The 17,656-nt window shown below is 42.1% G+C and overlaps 2 protein-coding genes and 1 long non-coding RNA gene across 4 annotated transcripts in view; 1 reads left to right on the top strand and 2 right to left on the bottom strand.

Annotated features, from left to right (window-relative positions):
- CHCHD3 (coiled-coil-helix-coiled-coil-helix domain containing 3) overlaps positions 1-17,656 on the bottom strand; it is a 248,043-nt gene that overhangs the window by 87,644 nt on the left and 142,743 nt on the right. The gene's annotated exons all lie outside the window — the stretch shown is intronic.
- On the top strand, positions 1,910-7,503 carry LOC146074813 (uncharacterized). 2 transcript variants are annotated; one of them, XM_083183329.1, is made up of 7 exons: positions 1,910-2,242; positions 3,759-3,910; positions 4,543-4,707; positions 4,792-5,464; positions 5,541-5,807; positions 5,976-6,101; positions 6,212-7,503. In XM_083183329.1, exons 2-7 carry the CDS (start codon positions 3,761-3,763, stop codon positions 6,883-6,885), a joined length of 2,055 nt encoding a protein of 684 aa, XP_083039455.1. In that variant the 5' UTR covers positions 1,910-2,242; positions 3,759-3,760; the 3' UTR covers positions 6,886-7,503. The 2 variants fall into 2 exon arrangements, with proteins under 2 accessions (XP_083039455.1, XP_083039456.1); XM_083183330.1 differs by having other exon boundaries at positions 1,910-2,848.
- On the bottom strand, positions 4,697-8,460 carry LOC146074814 (uncharacterized). Its single transcript, XR_014473458.1, has 4 exons — positions 8,359-8,460; positions 6,537-8,158; positions 5,659-5,786; positions 4,697-5,407 (listed from the first exon to the last, which is right to left on the bottom strand). It is a non-coding gene; the product is annotated as an uncharacterized LOC146074814 (long non-coding RNA).

The following is a 17,656-nucleotide window of genomic DNA, read 5'->3' as shown; positions in this document are numbered from 1 at the left end:
CGAATCAAACGAAAATGCATCGTGAAAAAAAACATTTCACATACTCGTAAAAATGATCACACTAGATTGAATGAATGACTAGATTGAATAGCTGAGGACTCTCCGATGTGAAAAAGTGAAAAAAAACACGTGAAAAAAACCATTTCGATAACGATTGAATACCCCCCTAAGTCTCTAAAATGTTACTAAGCATGGAAGTTAAGGCTTATGCAGTAATTGCTCATGGCTGGGTCTTAGGAATGACATTTGTGAAACTATATAGAGTATTAAAGAGTTTTAAAAATCATTTAGTAGGTGTAATTAGAGGTTTTATGTATTTTCATGTAAATCCATTAACTAGGCATCAAAGTAGCAAGTGTTAAGGAGGGATCCTTTAGTAACTAGAAGAAGAAAAAAAATAACATAATGATGTGCTAAGTTGTGGTAAAAATGTTAAAAGCACAAGTTACTACAGAAAGAGACAGTTTGCTTTTCTCACGAGACTTAAAAGGTCAAAAGATGCGTCTCCTTTGACCATTGTTCAAATCTTATACAAATGGTTGGGGGCACTAAGTCAAACGTTCTAAACGGCGATCTATCACAAATGCATCAGTACACATTATGCACAAAGCAGACTCACATTCTGGCAATTGCAGAGTCATCTTCTGGGGAAGTGTTACATTACAGTGCATGAAATAGCAAACAAGTTACATACTGTAGTTACAGTACTTCAAAGAAGGTGTGCAACTTTTTAACAATGTAAACACAGAAAAAACATTTACATTATTCCAATTTTACACTCCACTGTCAGAAGTGAACACTTAGCAATCCAGTTATCAGCCACTATCAATGAGTGAGATCAGTGATACAAAAGACATGTATGTATAGTGTATGCACTGATAGACCAATTATGACAAATAGGCCCATCCCTTTTTATTGTTTTGGTGGCCTCTGGACTTCCCTGCTGTACCCCTACTGGCTCCAACACCCCCCTAGAAGTAAAGGCTAGATCCGCCAGTAGGTGTGGGGGGGGGGGGGGATGGAGATGGCGCCGGTGTATGTGTTTGATGGGGTGTGTGTGGGAGAGTGGAGATCACGGATAGCGGCTTATGGGCACCGTGTATACAGACATTGCAGGTGATGTGGCCCTAGACAGCCCTACACCCACCCCTTCCCTGCTCCCTAGTAAGTAAGTAAGTAAGTAAGTAAGTAAGTAAATAGCTTAGTGGGTGCCCAACTAAAATATAAGTACCATTTTATTTTATCTACCTACCTAGTATGTCGCTATTTTGTGTATGCACTGTGGAACACTATGGTAAAAATCAACACAAATGTATATAGGACTGCATGCTTTATGAAACCAGGCTGTCTTAACACTAAAGGTGCGTACACACGGGGCAATATGATCGCTGGCAATATATTGCTCAGCAATCATATCGCTCAGTGTCCCGTTTTCATCTGCGACCAGAGATGGTCGCTGATGAAAATTACACACTGCCGGGAGAAGAGGCATGGGAAGTCGCTGGTCGGAGGAGCAAGATCCTCCGACCAGCAACCATTGGGTGCCAGTCGGGATCCCGACAGTCGTTATCCCGACTGTCAAAACGCCGACAGAGCCGGGTGCCCGGCGACCCGCTATTTTCCCTCGTGGGGCTCCCCATATAGAGGGAGAATAGAATAGGTGGCTCGCGTAGCGATCCACCGTGCCCGCAGCGTGGCGAGCCTGCAAGGGGCTTTTTTGCGCTTGCCATGCTGTCTGACTCCAGGCAGTCTGGATCCCGACTGTCGGAGTCCCATACCACAACCCGACCATTAGGAGGCTGAAAACAGGAGGTCAAACCCGGATATTTATTGCACACTCCAATCGCTGGCAATTTGGTCGCTCAGCGACCTTATTGCCAGCGATAAGTGAACCATGTGTACACAGCTTAAGGGGGGTATTCAATGTGCTCCGAAAAAAACTATTTTACGTTTAACATTATGTTTTCGTTTATTTCGCATCAAGAATCCTTTTTCGCTATTTTTTTTTTCGAGGTATTCAAAGGTTTTTTTTCCGGAGACAGCAAGAAGTGAAAAAAGTGAAATGTATCGAAAAATGGGCGTGACTTTTTCGCTAAGCGAAACTTACGCGTATTGTATAAAAAGAACGTGCTGCGCAACGCATCCACCATTTTGGGATGCCGACAGTGTTGTGTCTAATGGCCGTAGTGCAGTGGATCACAGCAGCCCCCTTCCACGTTCGGACCGCGTGTCTTCAAACAGAGTGAGTAATATCCTTTATTTTATTAGTTGTTTTGTACAGTATTGCTGCGCTGTTTCTATTGTTTATTTTCTTTAAAATGGAACCTTCTGCTCGACAGCGTTGTCCTTGAATTTAACCACAGGTTAGGGCTTTTTAGTTTTGTCCGTTGTTAGTGAGATTTTAGCATGTCCTTTAAACGATACTCTCCTTGTGTGTGGCATGTCTTTCATATTTCCAAATTGGTTCTTTTTAGTGCTTGGTTGTTAAGGGGATAAATTCAAATTGTACTGTTATATGAGCTTTGAAGTGTGCACGGTTGGGGTGGGTCAGCATGGCCACTTTTCAAAGCTTTGCACTTTCTTGTTGGGGAACGTCTTAAGGGTGCACCCTGCCTGACCAGCAGCATTTGTTAAACTCCAGCCCCTGCGTGCCAGCCAGAATGCTTTGTGATGGAGCAGCGCTGCAGTGAATAGCAGCATTGCTGGAGGAGCTCAGTCACAGGAGGAGACGTGACTTCCTGTCACACGCAGAAAGCCCCTGTGTCTTCCTCGCAGCCATAAAGCCCATCCAGCTGACCACCTCCAACTATCTTATGAATAAAGAAATAGCTAGATGGCTCTTTTAGAGGTGTGAGGGGGCAGTCGCAGTGTGTGAGGATTTGTATGTGTATTGTGTGTTTATGTAGATGCTGCTTTGTTTATTTATGTATGTGTTGCTTGTGTGTATGTAAGGGCTATTATGTCACTGTATTTAGAGAGGTTGGTCTACAGTATATGTGGATGTATGGGCACATGTAGCTGTGTGCATACATGTGTCTGTGTACCTGAAAGTTGCAGTTTATAATTGTGGGTGTATGTGCATCTGTAGCAACTGCATGTGTATACATGTGATGTTTCTGGAAGTGTGTATAGATGGTGGTTCTTTTGCATATAACGCTGTGTGTATGGATGTGGGTGTATGTGCATATGTTGTTGTGTGTATACATGGATTTGTGTCTGTTAATGCCATATATGAATTGTGGGTGTATGTGCATATGTCCGTCCTGTTATGTGTGTACATGTGAAGTATGTTGCAGTTTCTATATATGTGGATTTTATATGTGTGTGAGTTGCTGTGTGTGCCTATGCGGGTGTGTCTGTATATTAGTCTGGCATAAACAGTAGTCATTCTAATAGAAGCGGTAATCAATCAGACTGACCTTATTTCTACAGTTATATGTCGTGCCCACATAAGTGCTGGAAATTCCCTGCTCATCTTATGACCTGTCGATCTCTATTCAAATTCCAACATAACTCATTAAGACCTTGTCCTTTTTAGACCTAAGTCAGGTCGACCTTCCAGGGAAGTTGCACTAGTGGGGACGACTTTATGACTGTACATATATAATTTCATTCTCACACATGATCCACACCCCGCCTATGGGCATCTGTTATAAAGTTATTCAACTGGGTGTATTCACTGTGCAAGTTTAGCACATGGGGATCTTTTGTTGTACATTGAAACGACCATGCTCAATCATGACATTTGTATTTATTAGGAATGTCTACAGAAAGAAGTCTTTTTTCACCAGTGGATTCCTCTTCAGAAGATTCAGTGCATAAAAATACAGAGCATCAAGAACTGGATGAGATGGCTTTGAAGACGACAAGCCTTGTTGGAACTAGAAAGAAAAGCAATGGAAGACATCGGGTAATTAAAATTATTTTGGGTTTATGAATATAGTATCACCAATATGTAATGATAGTCTGGATCAGTAAATATGCATTGCATCGAGTGTCACGGACAAGGCCTGTGGGTGTGCGGCTCATACTGTTGCCACCTCAGAGTGAACCCTCCTATATGATATTCCAACCCCAACAACCCTCACACCACGCCCCAATGCGATTTTAAAAATCACCATGTGTTGGTACATCAATACTAACATCCATTTATTTGTTTATGGTGATTTTATAACACGCCAATTTCTTAAAATGTTGTCCTAATATCCAACCATAATTTATTGGAAGAAATGGTATTTGGCTCTCACAAGTACAACACATTATTCGAGAAGTTGGAACAGACACAGCAGCCTTCTATAAGGCAAAACGTAGCGGTTACAGCTTGGTGTGCTTTGGTAAAACATGGGTGGGTGCTGGGTCTATAACCATTATGGTTTCTTAAACTGGGTGATCAATGAATGTCATTGGCACACATGCCTTTTATTTAGACATACAATAAAAATTCCTGAAAGAGATAGGTAAACTAAGGGCAAATTGAACATGGCAAATAATTTTTATTATGTGCTTGTTTAAAAACAATAACACTACATCTTTTTTATACAGTCTCCTACATTGAGAAGCCCACATCGTTCCGATATTTCTACAACGGAGGAAGATTTTGAAAGATTTGAGGAGGATTGGGAGCAAAGTGCCGAATTTAGAATCTGGAGGGCGAAAGTTGAAGCATCGCGCAATAAACAAAAAGCCACCACAAGTGGACATTCGAAGGTATTTATTTTTATTTCAACCAAAGATGATTTCAATTTTGCAATGTAATGATGTTTAAATTGTAAATTCTCATTCTGTTTGCAGATGTTCCACAGCAAAAGGCAACATTTACAAAATGTTCATCACAGCCGGCCACAAAACAGTCTAGAAAAGAAGCGTCCCAATGATAGGCAGCGATCAAATATCCGTAGTCAAGAAAGCATGCAAAGTGATACAAATGAGGTTGCAAGGTTTTCTGATGACTCAGCATCTCATCATTCTTCTGGTGAAGGATCCGGTGGTGAAAATCTGAAAAAGGCTCAACGTGGCGTACGGTTCAATGAGTCCGAGAATTATGCTCTGGTGGAGGCAGTTGATAGATATTATGATATGTTGTTTGGTCCAAGGGCACCAACTACAGCTCCAAAATTGAAAAGAAAGATGTGGAATAATATTGCCGAAAAAGTCACCTCTATATCAGGTGTTCAAAGAGATTCCAAACATTGTATCAAAAGGTATAGTGACTGCCGCAGGCAAACTAAAAAAAAAATGGGTATGCAAAGAAGACATGAGATAGGTACAGGTGGCGGACCGGAGATGAAAATAAAGTGGCTTTCCTGGGAGGAAATAATCAAGAAACGATTAAACCCAATAATGATTTATGGAGTGAAAGGAGGTGTTGACTCTAGACGAGGAGGCATTCAGGAGGAAGAGGAGAATCCTAGAAAGAAAAGAGGCAGCAGAATTAGCAATGAGAAAAATATGTCTAGTAAAAATGGTAATAATTTAATAGCATAAAATCTATGTACCAAAATGTAATGAAATGTTATTAATAATATTTTTACCTTCATTAGATGAGCGTCAACATTTAATGCAAGCGGAAAGAAGGCACAATAATTCCAGCAATCGAGTTCTTGAACGTTCGAAAGATAATGATGGCAGTAGTATGGCTGAATTGCAAAGTATACCCACATGCTTCCTTGAATCATCTGATGTAACCGACGTAACGTTTGAGGGTTTCAACAGCAGTTCCATAGATAATTATTCCGGTAACCGATCCTCAAGGGAGAGAAATTCTCAACAGATGGAATGCGAGAGTACTGTAAATCCAAAAGAAAAAGGTTAGTTTTTTTTTAAAAAATAGCTGTGTATTGCGGCATAAAACCAGTTTATAATCAAGGGATGTATTTTATTAAACAGTAATACTTTTTTGGAAATGTTATGCACTCCTTACATGAAAAGTGTGATTTATTTGTTTATAATAAATTTTATGGGAATTTTAATTACAGAAGATATGCCTATGACAAGTGGAGGACTTTCCTCCGGAATTGGTCGTTTTTTTAGGCCTGATTTAATTGAAAATTTGTCTGAGGATGGAGATGTGGAGGTGCGACAATCGGAATCAACACCTATACGTAAGTAATAATATATTTCAGCAATATCTTTGGTTTTCTACTACACTCTTCATTATTTACAAATAAAATCAAGTAATTGAATGTTCTTCAAAATTTCTCTATCCTTACAGCATCTCAAGCAAGGCAGCTTGGAAACAACGACACATCAGAAGAACCAGAATATCTGCATATCAGAGCTTTGGCAGATCAAATGCAGCGGAGACATGTTGACTTTGAAAAAGTTTTAAACAAAAGACTAGATAGCTTAGAAAACACTTTTAAAGGTTTTATAGACATAGTAAAACAGATTGATGTAAACCGCCAGAGCCAATACAAAACTACTCAGGATATACTGAATATTATAGCTGTGTCAATCAACAAATTGGTTGACAATACAACTAGCCACGCACACAGTTTAATGAAAATTTCAGATGCTAATGCACAATCAGCAAATACCTTTAATATCATGTTAGAGTGCCATCGACAAACTTCTGCCAGTACAGGGTTGATTGCTACTTCTCTGAAGTTAATTGCAGAGGACATGATTGCAAAGTCGCACAAAAAAAACATAAGTGAAAAACAAAGAAAAGCATCAGTAAACGAGAGGAAAGGGGGTGTATTTCCCACACAAAATACCTATTCCTATTCCCAAATGTACACAGGATATTCAGGCATGTTTCCAAATGTTAGAGAGCCAGATCATGCGACAACATCTTGTGTGCAACCTGAATCGTTAGCTAACGATCTGTCATTATCAGCACCTACACACGATGACGATGAAACTCAGATTTCACAGGAGTTATAAAAAGTTTAAAATTACAATGTTTTCACAGTAATAACTTGTAACATCCATCTCCATCCAGATTTGACTCTGGTCTCTTTAGGAAGGAATAGGTATTTTTATTGTGAAATTGCACTTATTTAAGTTTTTATTGTTTATTATCTATAAGTTTTTTTTTTTCAATGCAGCAACATAGGAACCATTGTCAACACTGGCCAACCTTCTCCCCCCAGATGTGACGCACTGCACATTTGGAAGGAGCAGCGTGGTCAGTGGTGACAATGGTCATTGTTACAAACAAATGACAGTTCTGAAACTTTACCTTGTGGCGTATATCATTTGTGCTGATTTCAATGTTCCATTGTCAACACTGGCCAACCTTCTCCCCCCAGATGTGACGCACTGCACATTTGGAAGGAGCAGCGTGGTCAGTGGTGACAATGGTCATTGTTACAAACAAATGACAGTTCTGAAACTTTACCTTGTGGCGTATATCATTTGTGCTGATTTCAATGTTCCATTGTCAACACTGGCCAACCTTCTCCCCCCAGATGTGACGCACTGCACATTTGGAAGGAGCAGCGTGGTCAGTGGTGACAATGGTCATTGTTACAAACAAATGACAGTTCTGAAACTTTACCTTGTGGCTTATATCATTTGTGCTGATTTCAATGTTCCATTGTCAACACTGGCCAACCTTCTCCCCCCAGATGTGACGCACTGCACATTTGGAAGGAGCAGCGTGGTCAGTGGTGACAATGGTCATTGTTACAAACAAATGACAGTTCTGAAACTTTACCTTGTGGCGTATATCATTTGTGCTGATTTCAATGTTCCATTGTCAACACTGGCCAACCTTCTCCCCCCAGATGTGACGCACTGCACATTTGGAAGGAGCAGCGTGGTCAGTGGTGACAATGGTCATTGTTACAAACAAATGACAGTTCTGAAACTTTACCTTGTGGCGTATCTTGGTTCTCTGTTTCTCTAAACACTTTGAATATTTTCTCATTTTTTGAGCGTTTTTATATCTTTCTAACTATTTATAAATGAAACAACATCAAAGGTCATGATTCATGTCAGTCGAAAATCCAAAATTGTTCAATAAAATTTTATTGAACCAAACAACATTTCAAGAATCATTTTTCGTATACAATTATTTACATTGAACTATTATAGTATAACAATACAATTTTATGACACACGATGCAAGTGGTGTAATGCAAAGATTTTGCCATCGGTTCAACCGGTCATCAAGCACAGTGTTCTCTGTGTGGCCAGCAGTAGACATATGGACCTGCAAGGGGAAAAATTAATGGTTAGTATTGGCCCTGTTATAAACAGACATGGAACTGAGTTACACCTGGCCCACAGCGCATGCGCCCTTGGTATGTTTGGGGTTTAACCTAGGGAATGGGTCTTCAACCTGTGGCCCTCCCTGAGGAGTGCCACAGGTTGAACACCAGTGTTGCGGGGGCACATGAATGAGCTACTTACCAATTTCACAGAACAGCAGCTGAGAAGTGGGGCCTGTCTCTGGCACTTGGGAATGAAGTGGATGTGGCGTCAAGGCAGACATCAAACTGCAAAGGGATGTTTGCAGAGGCAGCAGGAGACATAAGGACCTGCAGGGGGAAACATGAATGGGAACATAGCGTGCTGGTCAGTAGTGGCCCTGTTGCAGACGGACATGGCACCGAGGTACACCTGGCACACAGCGCATGCGCCCTTGGTATGTTTGGGGTTTAACCTAGGGAATGGGTCTTCAACCTGTGGCCCTCCATCAGGAGTGCCACAGGTTGAACACCAGTGTTGCGGGGGCACATGAATGAGCTACTTACCAATTTCACAGAACAGCAGCTGAGAAGTGGGGCCTGTCTCTGGCACTTGGGAATGAAGTGGATGTGGCGTCAAGGCAGACATCAAACTGCAAAGGGATGTTTGCAGAGGCAGCAGGAGACATAAGGACCTGCAGGGGGAAACATGAATGGGAACATAGCGTGCTGGTCAGTAGTGGCCCTGTTGCACACGGACATGGCACCGAGGTACACCTGGCACACAGCGCATGCGCCCTTGGTTTGTTTGGGGTTTAACCTAGGGGATGGGTCTTCAACCTGTGGCCCTCCCTGAGGAGTGCCACAGGTTGAACACCAGTGTTGCGGGGGCACATGAATGAGCTACTTACCAATTTCACACAGCAGCTGAGAAGTGGGGCCTGTCTCTGGCACTTGGGAATGAAGTGGATGTGGCGTGAAGGCAGACATCAAACTGCAAAGGGATGTTTGCAGAGGCAGCAGGAGACATAAGGACCTGCAGGGGGAAACATGAATGGGAACATAGCGTGCTGGTCAGTAGTGGCCCTGTTGCACACGGACATGGCACCGAGGTACACCTGGCACACAGCGCATGCGCCCTTGGTATGTTTGGGGTTTAACCTAGGGAATGGGTCTTCAACCTGTGGCCCTCCATCAGGAGTGCCACAGGTTGAACACCAGTGTTGCGGGGGCACATGAATGAGCTACTTACCAATTTCACAGAACAGCAGCTGAGAAGTGGGGCCTGTCTCTGGCACTTGGGAATGAAGTGGATGTGGCGTGAAGGCAGACATCAAACTGCAAAGGGATGTTTGCAGAGGCAGCAGGAGACATAAGGACCTGCAGGGGGAAACATGAATGGGAAAATAGCGTGCTGGTCAGTAGTGGCCCTGTTGCACACGGACATGGCACCGAGGTACACCTGGCACACAGCGCATGCGCCCTTGGTTTGTTTGGGGTTTAACCTAGGGGATGGGTCTTCAACCTGTGGCCCTCCCTGAGGAGTGCCACAGGTTGAACACCAGTGTTGCGGGGGCACATGAATGAGCTACTTACCAATTTCACACAGCAGCTGAGAAGTGGGGCCTGTCTCTGGCACTTGGGAATGAAGTGGATGTGGCGTGAAGGCAGACATCAAACTGCAAAGGGATGTTTGCAGAGGCAGCAGGAGACATAAGGACCTGCAGGGGGAAACATGAATGGGAACATAGCGTGCTGGTCAGTAGTGGCCCTGTTGCACACGGACATGGCACCGAGGTACACCTGGCACACAGCGCATGCGCCCTTGGTATGTTTGGGGTTTAACCTAGGGAATGGGTCTTCAACCTGTGGCCCTCCATCAGGAGGGCCACAGGTTGAACACCAGTGTTGCGGGGGCACATGAATGAGCTACTTACCAATTTCACAGAACAGCAGCTGAGAAGTGGGGCCTGTCTCTGGCACTTGGGAATGAAGTGGATGTGGCGTGAAGGCAGACATCAAACTGCAAAGGGATGTTTGCAGAGGCAGCAGGAGACATAAGGACCTGCAGGGGGAAACATGAATGGGAAAATAGCGTGCTGGTCAGTAGTGGCCCTGTTGCACACGGACATGGCACCGAGGTACACCTGGCACACAGCGCATGCGCCCTTGGTTTGTTTGGGGTTTAACCTAGGGGATGGGTCTTCAACCTGTGGCCCTCCCTGAGGAGTGCCACAGGTTGAACACCAGTGTTGCGGGGGCACATGAATGAGCTACTTACCAATTTCACACAGCAGCTGAGAAGTGGGGCCTGTCTCTGGCACTTGGGAATGAAGTGGATGTGGCGTGAAGGCAGACATCAAACTGCAAAGGGATGTTTGCAGAGGCAGCAGGAGACATAAGGACCTGCAGGGGGAAACATGAATGGGAACATAGCGTGCTGGTCAGTAGTGGCCCTGTTGCACACGGACATGGCACCGAGGTACACCTGGCACACAGCGCATGCGCCCTTGGTTTGTTTGGGGTTTAACCTAGGGGATGGGTCTTCAACCTGTGGCCCTCCCTGAGGAGTGCCACAGGTTGAACACCAGTGTTGCGGGGGCACATGAATGAGCTACTTACCAATTTCACACAGCAGCTGAGAAGTGGGGCCTGTCTCTGGCACTTGGGAATGAAGTGGATGTGGCGTGAAGGCAGACATCAAACTGCAAAGGGATGTTTGCAGAGGCAGCAGGAGACATAAGGACCTGCAGGGGGAAACATGAATGGGAACATAGCGTGCTGGTCAGTAGTGGCCCTGTTGCACACGGACATGGCACCGAGTTACACCTGGCAGTTTGCTACTTACATCCATTGCAAATGAACCCCAATAATTTTGTGATGCAGACTCTTTCGAAAATAAACTTTGAATAAACAACTCCAAAAAAGACAGAAAACTTCAAGCCGAACAAGGCCAACAAGAACCAACTAGGCCAACAAGAACCAACATGGATCAACTCTGTAATTAGAAAGGAATAAAGTATATCGTTAAAAAATATTCAGGGACTTGTTCAGAAACATGGCACACAATCTGGTGTGTTGCAACTCCATAATCGCATCACATCGCATGTAACAAATTTATATGCACTGCGATGCAATGTGATGGTCCCGATTTTTCAAAGGGTTGTATGGGAAGTAAGCTTTGCAAATCCCCACTATCCAACAAGGCATTCAGTTGGATCTAAACCTGGGACAAGCGTCAAGAAGCACCCACCCAGATCGGGGACATGATCAGCTATCCACGCAAGGGGATGCTGATTAGTTAAAAACAAAACAACGTCCCCTTGCAGGGCTCGCTGTGCTTGCCTCGTTGGGCCACGGAGGGTCACTACCCTTGGCACAGGTTTCTATCCACCGCCATGCGTAGTTAAATATTGTACAAATTGAATACCACGGAAAAATCAGTTCCATTGCATCACATTACAAACACCAAATATATATATGTAAAGTCCATGTGCATTTACATGTAAAGAACTAATGTGTGCTATACACACATGTCCCAATACGATAGCAATCGTTAAAACAATAATATTACAAGGTCTGTCAACCATACAGACATGTGTGTATATACATATGTATCGTTAATGATACGGATCATGATATATAGAGATATCTGTTTAAACGAAAAAAAAACACAGAAATACTCACATGCGAAAAAAGTATTGATCAGATTTCTTCTGGTTTCTGCTCCTTCGTCCATGCCCACAGGTAACACTGAAGAAAGATCCCCATGCTGGTTAACACTAGCACGAATATTCACCGGCAAACGTCTTGCGACACAGATATTATGCAGAATGCAACAGGCATTAATAATGCCGCAGACTTTTCCCGGAGAATATAAGAGGCTACCACCGGAGATGTCTAAACATCTAAACCGGCTCTTAAGTACACCGAAGGTCCTTTCTATTACACCCCTCGATGCAATGTGTAACTCCTGGTACCTTTTTTCAGCATCACCTACAGGATTAAGCAATGGGGTCAACAGCCACGGTTTATTCGGATAACCCGCATCACCTAAAATATCAATAAAAAGTTGTAACATATTTGCTAATAACTTATGCATTATAAAATATATATATATATAGATTACATACCTAACAACCAGCCATCTGGCATTCTTCCTTCCTCAAAATCACGGAAAATAGATGACTGGCTTAAAACGAAGGAGTCGTGGGTCGACCCAGGAAAACCCACACAGATGTCCAATAACCTCATTGTGGAATCACACACCATCTGGACATTCAGGGAATGGAAGTGTTTTCGATTCCGATAACATTCTTCCGATTCCCTGGGAGGTGTGAGTTGCACATGGGTGCAGTCAATCGCGCCCAGCACATTGGGGAATCTCCATTTTTGAAAGAAGCCAAATTTGATCTCATTACATTCGCTGTCAGTGTCTGGAAATTTTATAACCTGGGCCGTTAATTTACGGAAAGCTTTAATGACCTGAGATAAACAGCGAGACATCGTTGGCTGGGAAAAACCGCATGTCTGGGATAAAGTTGGCTGGAAGGTGCCAGACGCAAAAAATTGCAATGCAGCCAGCAGTTTCTGGAAACCGCTGACTGCATGGTTTGACCGTACCCGGGGCTCAAGGTCAGCTTCCAACAGATCATACAGCGAATATATATCCTGAGACGACAAGCGAAAGGTACCAATCACTTCCGTCTCAGAGAGACCATCCAGTACACGCCTAGTACGATACTGGCGTGGACGTGGAATTGAAACACGCACTGACTCACCAGAAGGAGTAAGATGCTGACCACGATGATGATATCCACGGCCCTGAACAGGACACCGATAGCCACTTGCCAAACGACGACGTCGACAGCGCATCAGGTATGTTGACACGATCATGAACATCACAAGCAAGTCAGCAAAATAATCCATTCTTTGAGACAGTGATAAAAAATGAAGGAATTTGTATCCAAAAACGCAAATTGACCTATAAAAACGCTTCCAAATACAGCTGACTGCACAAGGCTGCTACTCCATGAAATCCCAAACGCAGGAGTGAGGAGGTGTGGTGAAGTGCATGATGGGAGAAAAGAAAGGCATGCTGGGAAGTGAATTGTAAGAAAACAAGTAATATTTCACACAAAATAAGCAAAAAACAAAATAAGGGCAAACAATCCTGCATATATTTTATTCTGGAGAGCAAACGAGCCGTTACTTAACAAAATACAGAGTTGAATCTATGAATTCATCACCCGTGACATGGTGAAAGGAAAATTGAGAAGAAGAGCATACACGCGGAAACATTCATATCGGTATCATATCATTGAATATGTCTGAGTGAAAAGTCGAAAAAAAGCTATAAAAAAAAGTGAAAAAGTGGAAATATCGCTACCGAATCAAACGAAAATGCATCGTGAAAAAAAACATTTCACATACTCGAAAAATGACTAGATTGAATAGCTGAGGACTCTCCGATGTGAAAAAGTGAAAAAAAACACGTGAAAAAAACCATTTCGATAACGATTGAATACCCCCCTAAGAGGTTAACAGAGAAATATCAACCATAAAAACTTGCACAAAATTATTCCTTTAAAAAAAAAAAAAAAACTAATCTGAAACAGATAAAACGTTCATTAGCAATAAGAAAAAACGTTAACCAAGTACAATTTGCAGACATGCTGAAACGTCTGTCAAATGTATTGACAAGTGAAGACATTAGATAAGTTTAATAACAACCTACAGAATGCAGCCTAAAAAGAAACGGATTTATACTAATTTATTTATTTTTCTGTTCAATTATTTTTCAATATCGCTGAAGCCACAGTACATAAAATAAGGCATATTTCACAGTACAGTTGTAATGCAATAACAGTCACATGAATTTTAAAATAAAATAGGTCTATATAATTAATGTATTTATAATGTCATTACTTCACTCTCAGCATTGACAGAAAAATGAGGCTGCACTGATGGCTCAAACATTGTGATGGAAGCTTTGATCAAACATTATAATACTCATTTACTCTTGGCAATCAGCTGTTTTGGTTAATATAATCCAACATTTACCAGCAGCAATACAGCCAATCTATAACAGTAATTTTAATTAATTAGTGAACACTGCTATTGATTAAGATTTAACAGCAGAGGTTGTGTTGCAGTTTTAAAGAAAAGGAATGATATGTAATTTGTCAAAGAACATGTTTAATTAAAATTGATTTACTTACACACTAAAGTAACAATAGGTTGCCCTTTTAATGTTCTAGGAGGACTGCACGGGGGGCGGATGGGGGGTAATTTCATACACTTACACAGCAATATGCAAATAATCGCTGTGAAAAATGAATATCAACTGGAACAGCTGCACACCTTCGGCCAGCAGTTTCTGAATTAGTGCGCCTTGAGCCGTTCTGAAGTGTGCCACCAAATATAGAGTTGTCCACACAAGTTTACAACCACCACTAATTTTTATCACGTCTTTTATTTTTGAATGAGGGACAGTGTATTTTATTTTTGTTACCTGTGTGGACCAGTGCGTTTTTTTTTCCCATATGGGGACAAATGGGTTTTTTTTTTTACATGTGTGTGCCAATGTGTTTACAATGTTGGAGCTTGATATTTTTTTAAATATTGTGTGGTGTGCCATGTATTGAAAAACGTTGGAAATTACTGCTTTGCCATTTCAGATGAAGATCTTTATATAGAAAACGAGGATGTAGTTGGTTGTTAGATTTGGGAATACGTTGGTCGACAACGGCTTGAATATTCAGTTGCATTTGACATAAGTTCGGCGGGAACGAAATTTAATTTGTGGCGCGATCAATTAATTGCCAAAACCTTCCCAAAAAATTCTGTTGATCCGATCGCTACCAAACCTCACATGATCAACCGCTGGGCTAATCTGTTTTCATCAAATTTCATCAAAATCAGTCTGGCCCTTTTGGAGTCCATAGGGAACATATAGTATATATATTTATATTTAACGGTACTTGCGTATTTGCAGGGCGCCCAAATTACATATGTATGGCACCGCATGCAATTTTGCGGTGCAATGCGATTTTCCTTAGTTAATTTTTAGTGCACCCCTTCCCGCACATGCCATTTAATTGCGGTGAGATGCAATTTTTCATTGTATAAGCACCCATGCGATGAGATGTGATGGTACTTCATTTTAAAAGCACCCATGCGGTTTTATTGCGTGGTATTTTGCACACCCCCACTATCCAAGTCACCCCAAAGTGTGGCAAGCCACCCGGGGATGCGTCCTCCCAACCTTGCGATTTTGCGTGTGATGCGTAGCCAGGGTGCAGTAAATAAATTAACTAGTGAGATCATATCGCACGGCACGAAAATTTGCCATGCGATGCGATTTCACTACGCAAAATACCCCAGCCCTGCAAACACACAAGTACCGATTTAACTTTAGCTGTTGTACCTACCCACTTGTTCTCTTTGTAGGCTTATTATATAATTGGATTTTCACTTTTAATGGCCTTATGAATGTCTTTGCTGCCTTTAGGTTAGATTGTTCCTTTATGATGTGCTTTCAGGATTTTAAATAAGTGTATATTTAATTATACCAAGTACACAGTTTACTGGTTTATACATTGATTCAATAAAAATAGATCATAAAAAAAAAAATATGCCAATGAATGTGTTGCAGTATAACAGATTTTTGCATTTGTTAAAACATCAGCGCTATTGAAGGAGATTTTAGATTAAGAAATGAATAAAAGCAAACTGCCAACCTATACACAAAACTTTCTGATACATGTAAAGGTCCATACACATTGGGCGACTATGCCCAGCGTATATGGACAGCGATGATGAAAATCATGGCTGCGGGGAAAGCTGCTCAGTGCATTCACACTGAGCAGCTTTCCCCCTGCCGGTGCAAACGGAGGGGGCAGCGCTATCCAAAGCCGTCCTGAAACCCGCTCATCTGCTGGTATAACAGCAGATGAACGGCTTTCCCGGTGATGTTGCGGGAGTGCGCAGCATCGCTCACCACTCATCACCAGGCCATACACACTGGGCGGCTTTGACCTGAAAGCCGCTCAAACCTGCTGTTTTGAGTGACTTTTAGCTCAAAGTCGCCCAGTGTGTATGAGCCTTTAGAAGATACCCTTATACTTTGATAAAGCTGCACTGCTACAAGCAGCAAAATGCGTTAGTCTATAGCCTGGACCAGGACCAGCTGATCACTTTTGGACCTTATCAATTAGATTCCCCAGCGCTCTGGGTTGCCCACTCTCAAATCTTGAGAGACATCTGCTTCCTCACCATCCCACTTCTGTGGTCGATTATTGTCGACACCACATGGATACACCTCCGAGCAGGAATCAAGGTTGGTCACAACGAACTGAGATCACTGACCAGTTGGTCTTAAAATTCACCAACCCTGAGGACACCTGCCATTTGATACCATCCCCATTATTTGAGCCTCTAGCGACGCGAGACAACTGTGGCCAAAACAGCTTTCAGCCCTACTACACCAATTGGGTTTCTAATCAACTGTGGCCCCACAGTTGCATCCATTTGAGGACCTTTTTGCTACTCAGCTTTCGGGACTGGATCATAATCACCATCAGTGGTAACTATTGGGCAACCCAAATTATCCCAGATATTAACCTATATTCACCATTTATTGGGTTCATTCCATTCAGCCTCCGGTCCAGTTATTGATTCACCTTTTTATTGTTGAATGTAATTGATTTATGTCATGTTGTTTTAATTGATATTAAATATTTGTACGATTATTTCATCAATACCAGCGCCACTTCTTTTTCTTTTTTACTCTGGGGCCTTTAGAAGATGCCTGCACCTATCACCACGAAACATAAACTGCTTTCAAGGAAAATAAAAATGCAGATGAAAAACAGACAGGATTCATGATATTGCCCCTACCATATCATTCACAATGGAGGAATGAGGGCAAGCACACCACAAATAAATGAATTACACTGAATAGCTAAATAAAGTAACAAATAACAATTTTTGCTTTCTCAGTTGCAACCCTCTACAAAAGTAGAGATTTGCGGGTGCAGTCTCATTTCTAAAATCAGAAGCACACTTGCTTTGACACACACATCAATTTTCAATATCTCTAGAGAAAAAAAAACAGTAAGCTTTGCCTTGGACAAGGATTAGCTATGAATCAGAATGCAGAGCAGACACAGACATACTTTGCTGTATTGACTACACACAAATACAAACAAAAGCTGTGCCAAGTTTTTCCAAGTGTAAAACTTTTGTTTTTCAGATATTAAAGGAGCAGGAAATATTGAAAGACAATATGAGCAAAATAAGTCACATTTATAAAATACATTGATGATACAATAAAGATATAAAATATGAAAAAATGGGGAGGAGCACTAATGGATCTAGGCCAGTGGTCTTCAACCTTAACTGGGCCTGAGCTACTGGACACAAAATAAACCTCTTGAAGAGCGACTCAAAATTTTGAAAAAACAACTAAAAACTAAAAAATATCACTTACACAATATGCTGCACATCGCAATTCCTCT

This window comes from Crinia signifera, chromosome 4 (genome assembly GCF_055691185.1).
Source record: "Crinia signifera chromosome 4, ASM5569118v1, whole genome shotgun sequence".
Classification (NCBI taxonomy): Eukaryota; Metazoa; Chordata; class Amphibia; order Anura; family Myobatrachidae; genus Crinia; species Crinia signifera.
This window is presented reverse-complemented; position numbering and strand designations above follow the sequence as displayed.

What these genes read in the sequence shown, in the direction of transcription:
- LOC146074813 (XM_083183329.1), top strand. Translation starts at nt 3,761, where the DNA reads ATGTCTACAGAAAGAAGTCTTTTTTCACCAGTGGATTCCTCTTCAGAA. An exon ending in AAATATGTCTAGTAAAAATG is followed by an intron (nt 5,465 to 5,540) that starts GTAATAATTTAA and finishes TACCTTCATTAG; the next exon opens with ATGAGCGTCAACATTTAATG. An exon ending in ATCGGAATCAACACCTATAC is followed by an intron (nt 6,102 to 6,211) that starts GTAAGTAATAAT and finishes CTATCCTTACAG; the next exon opens with CATCTCAAGCAAGGCAGCTT.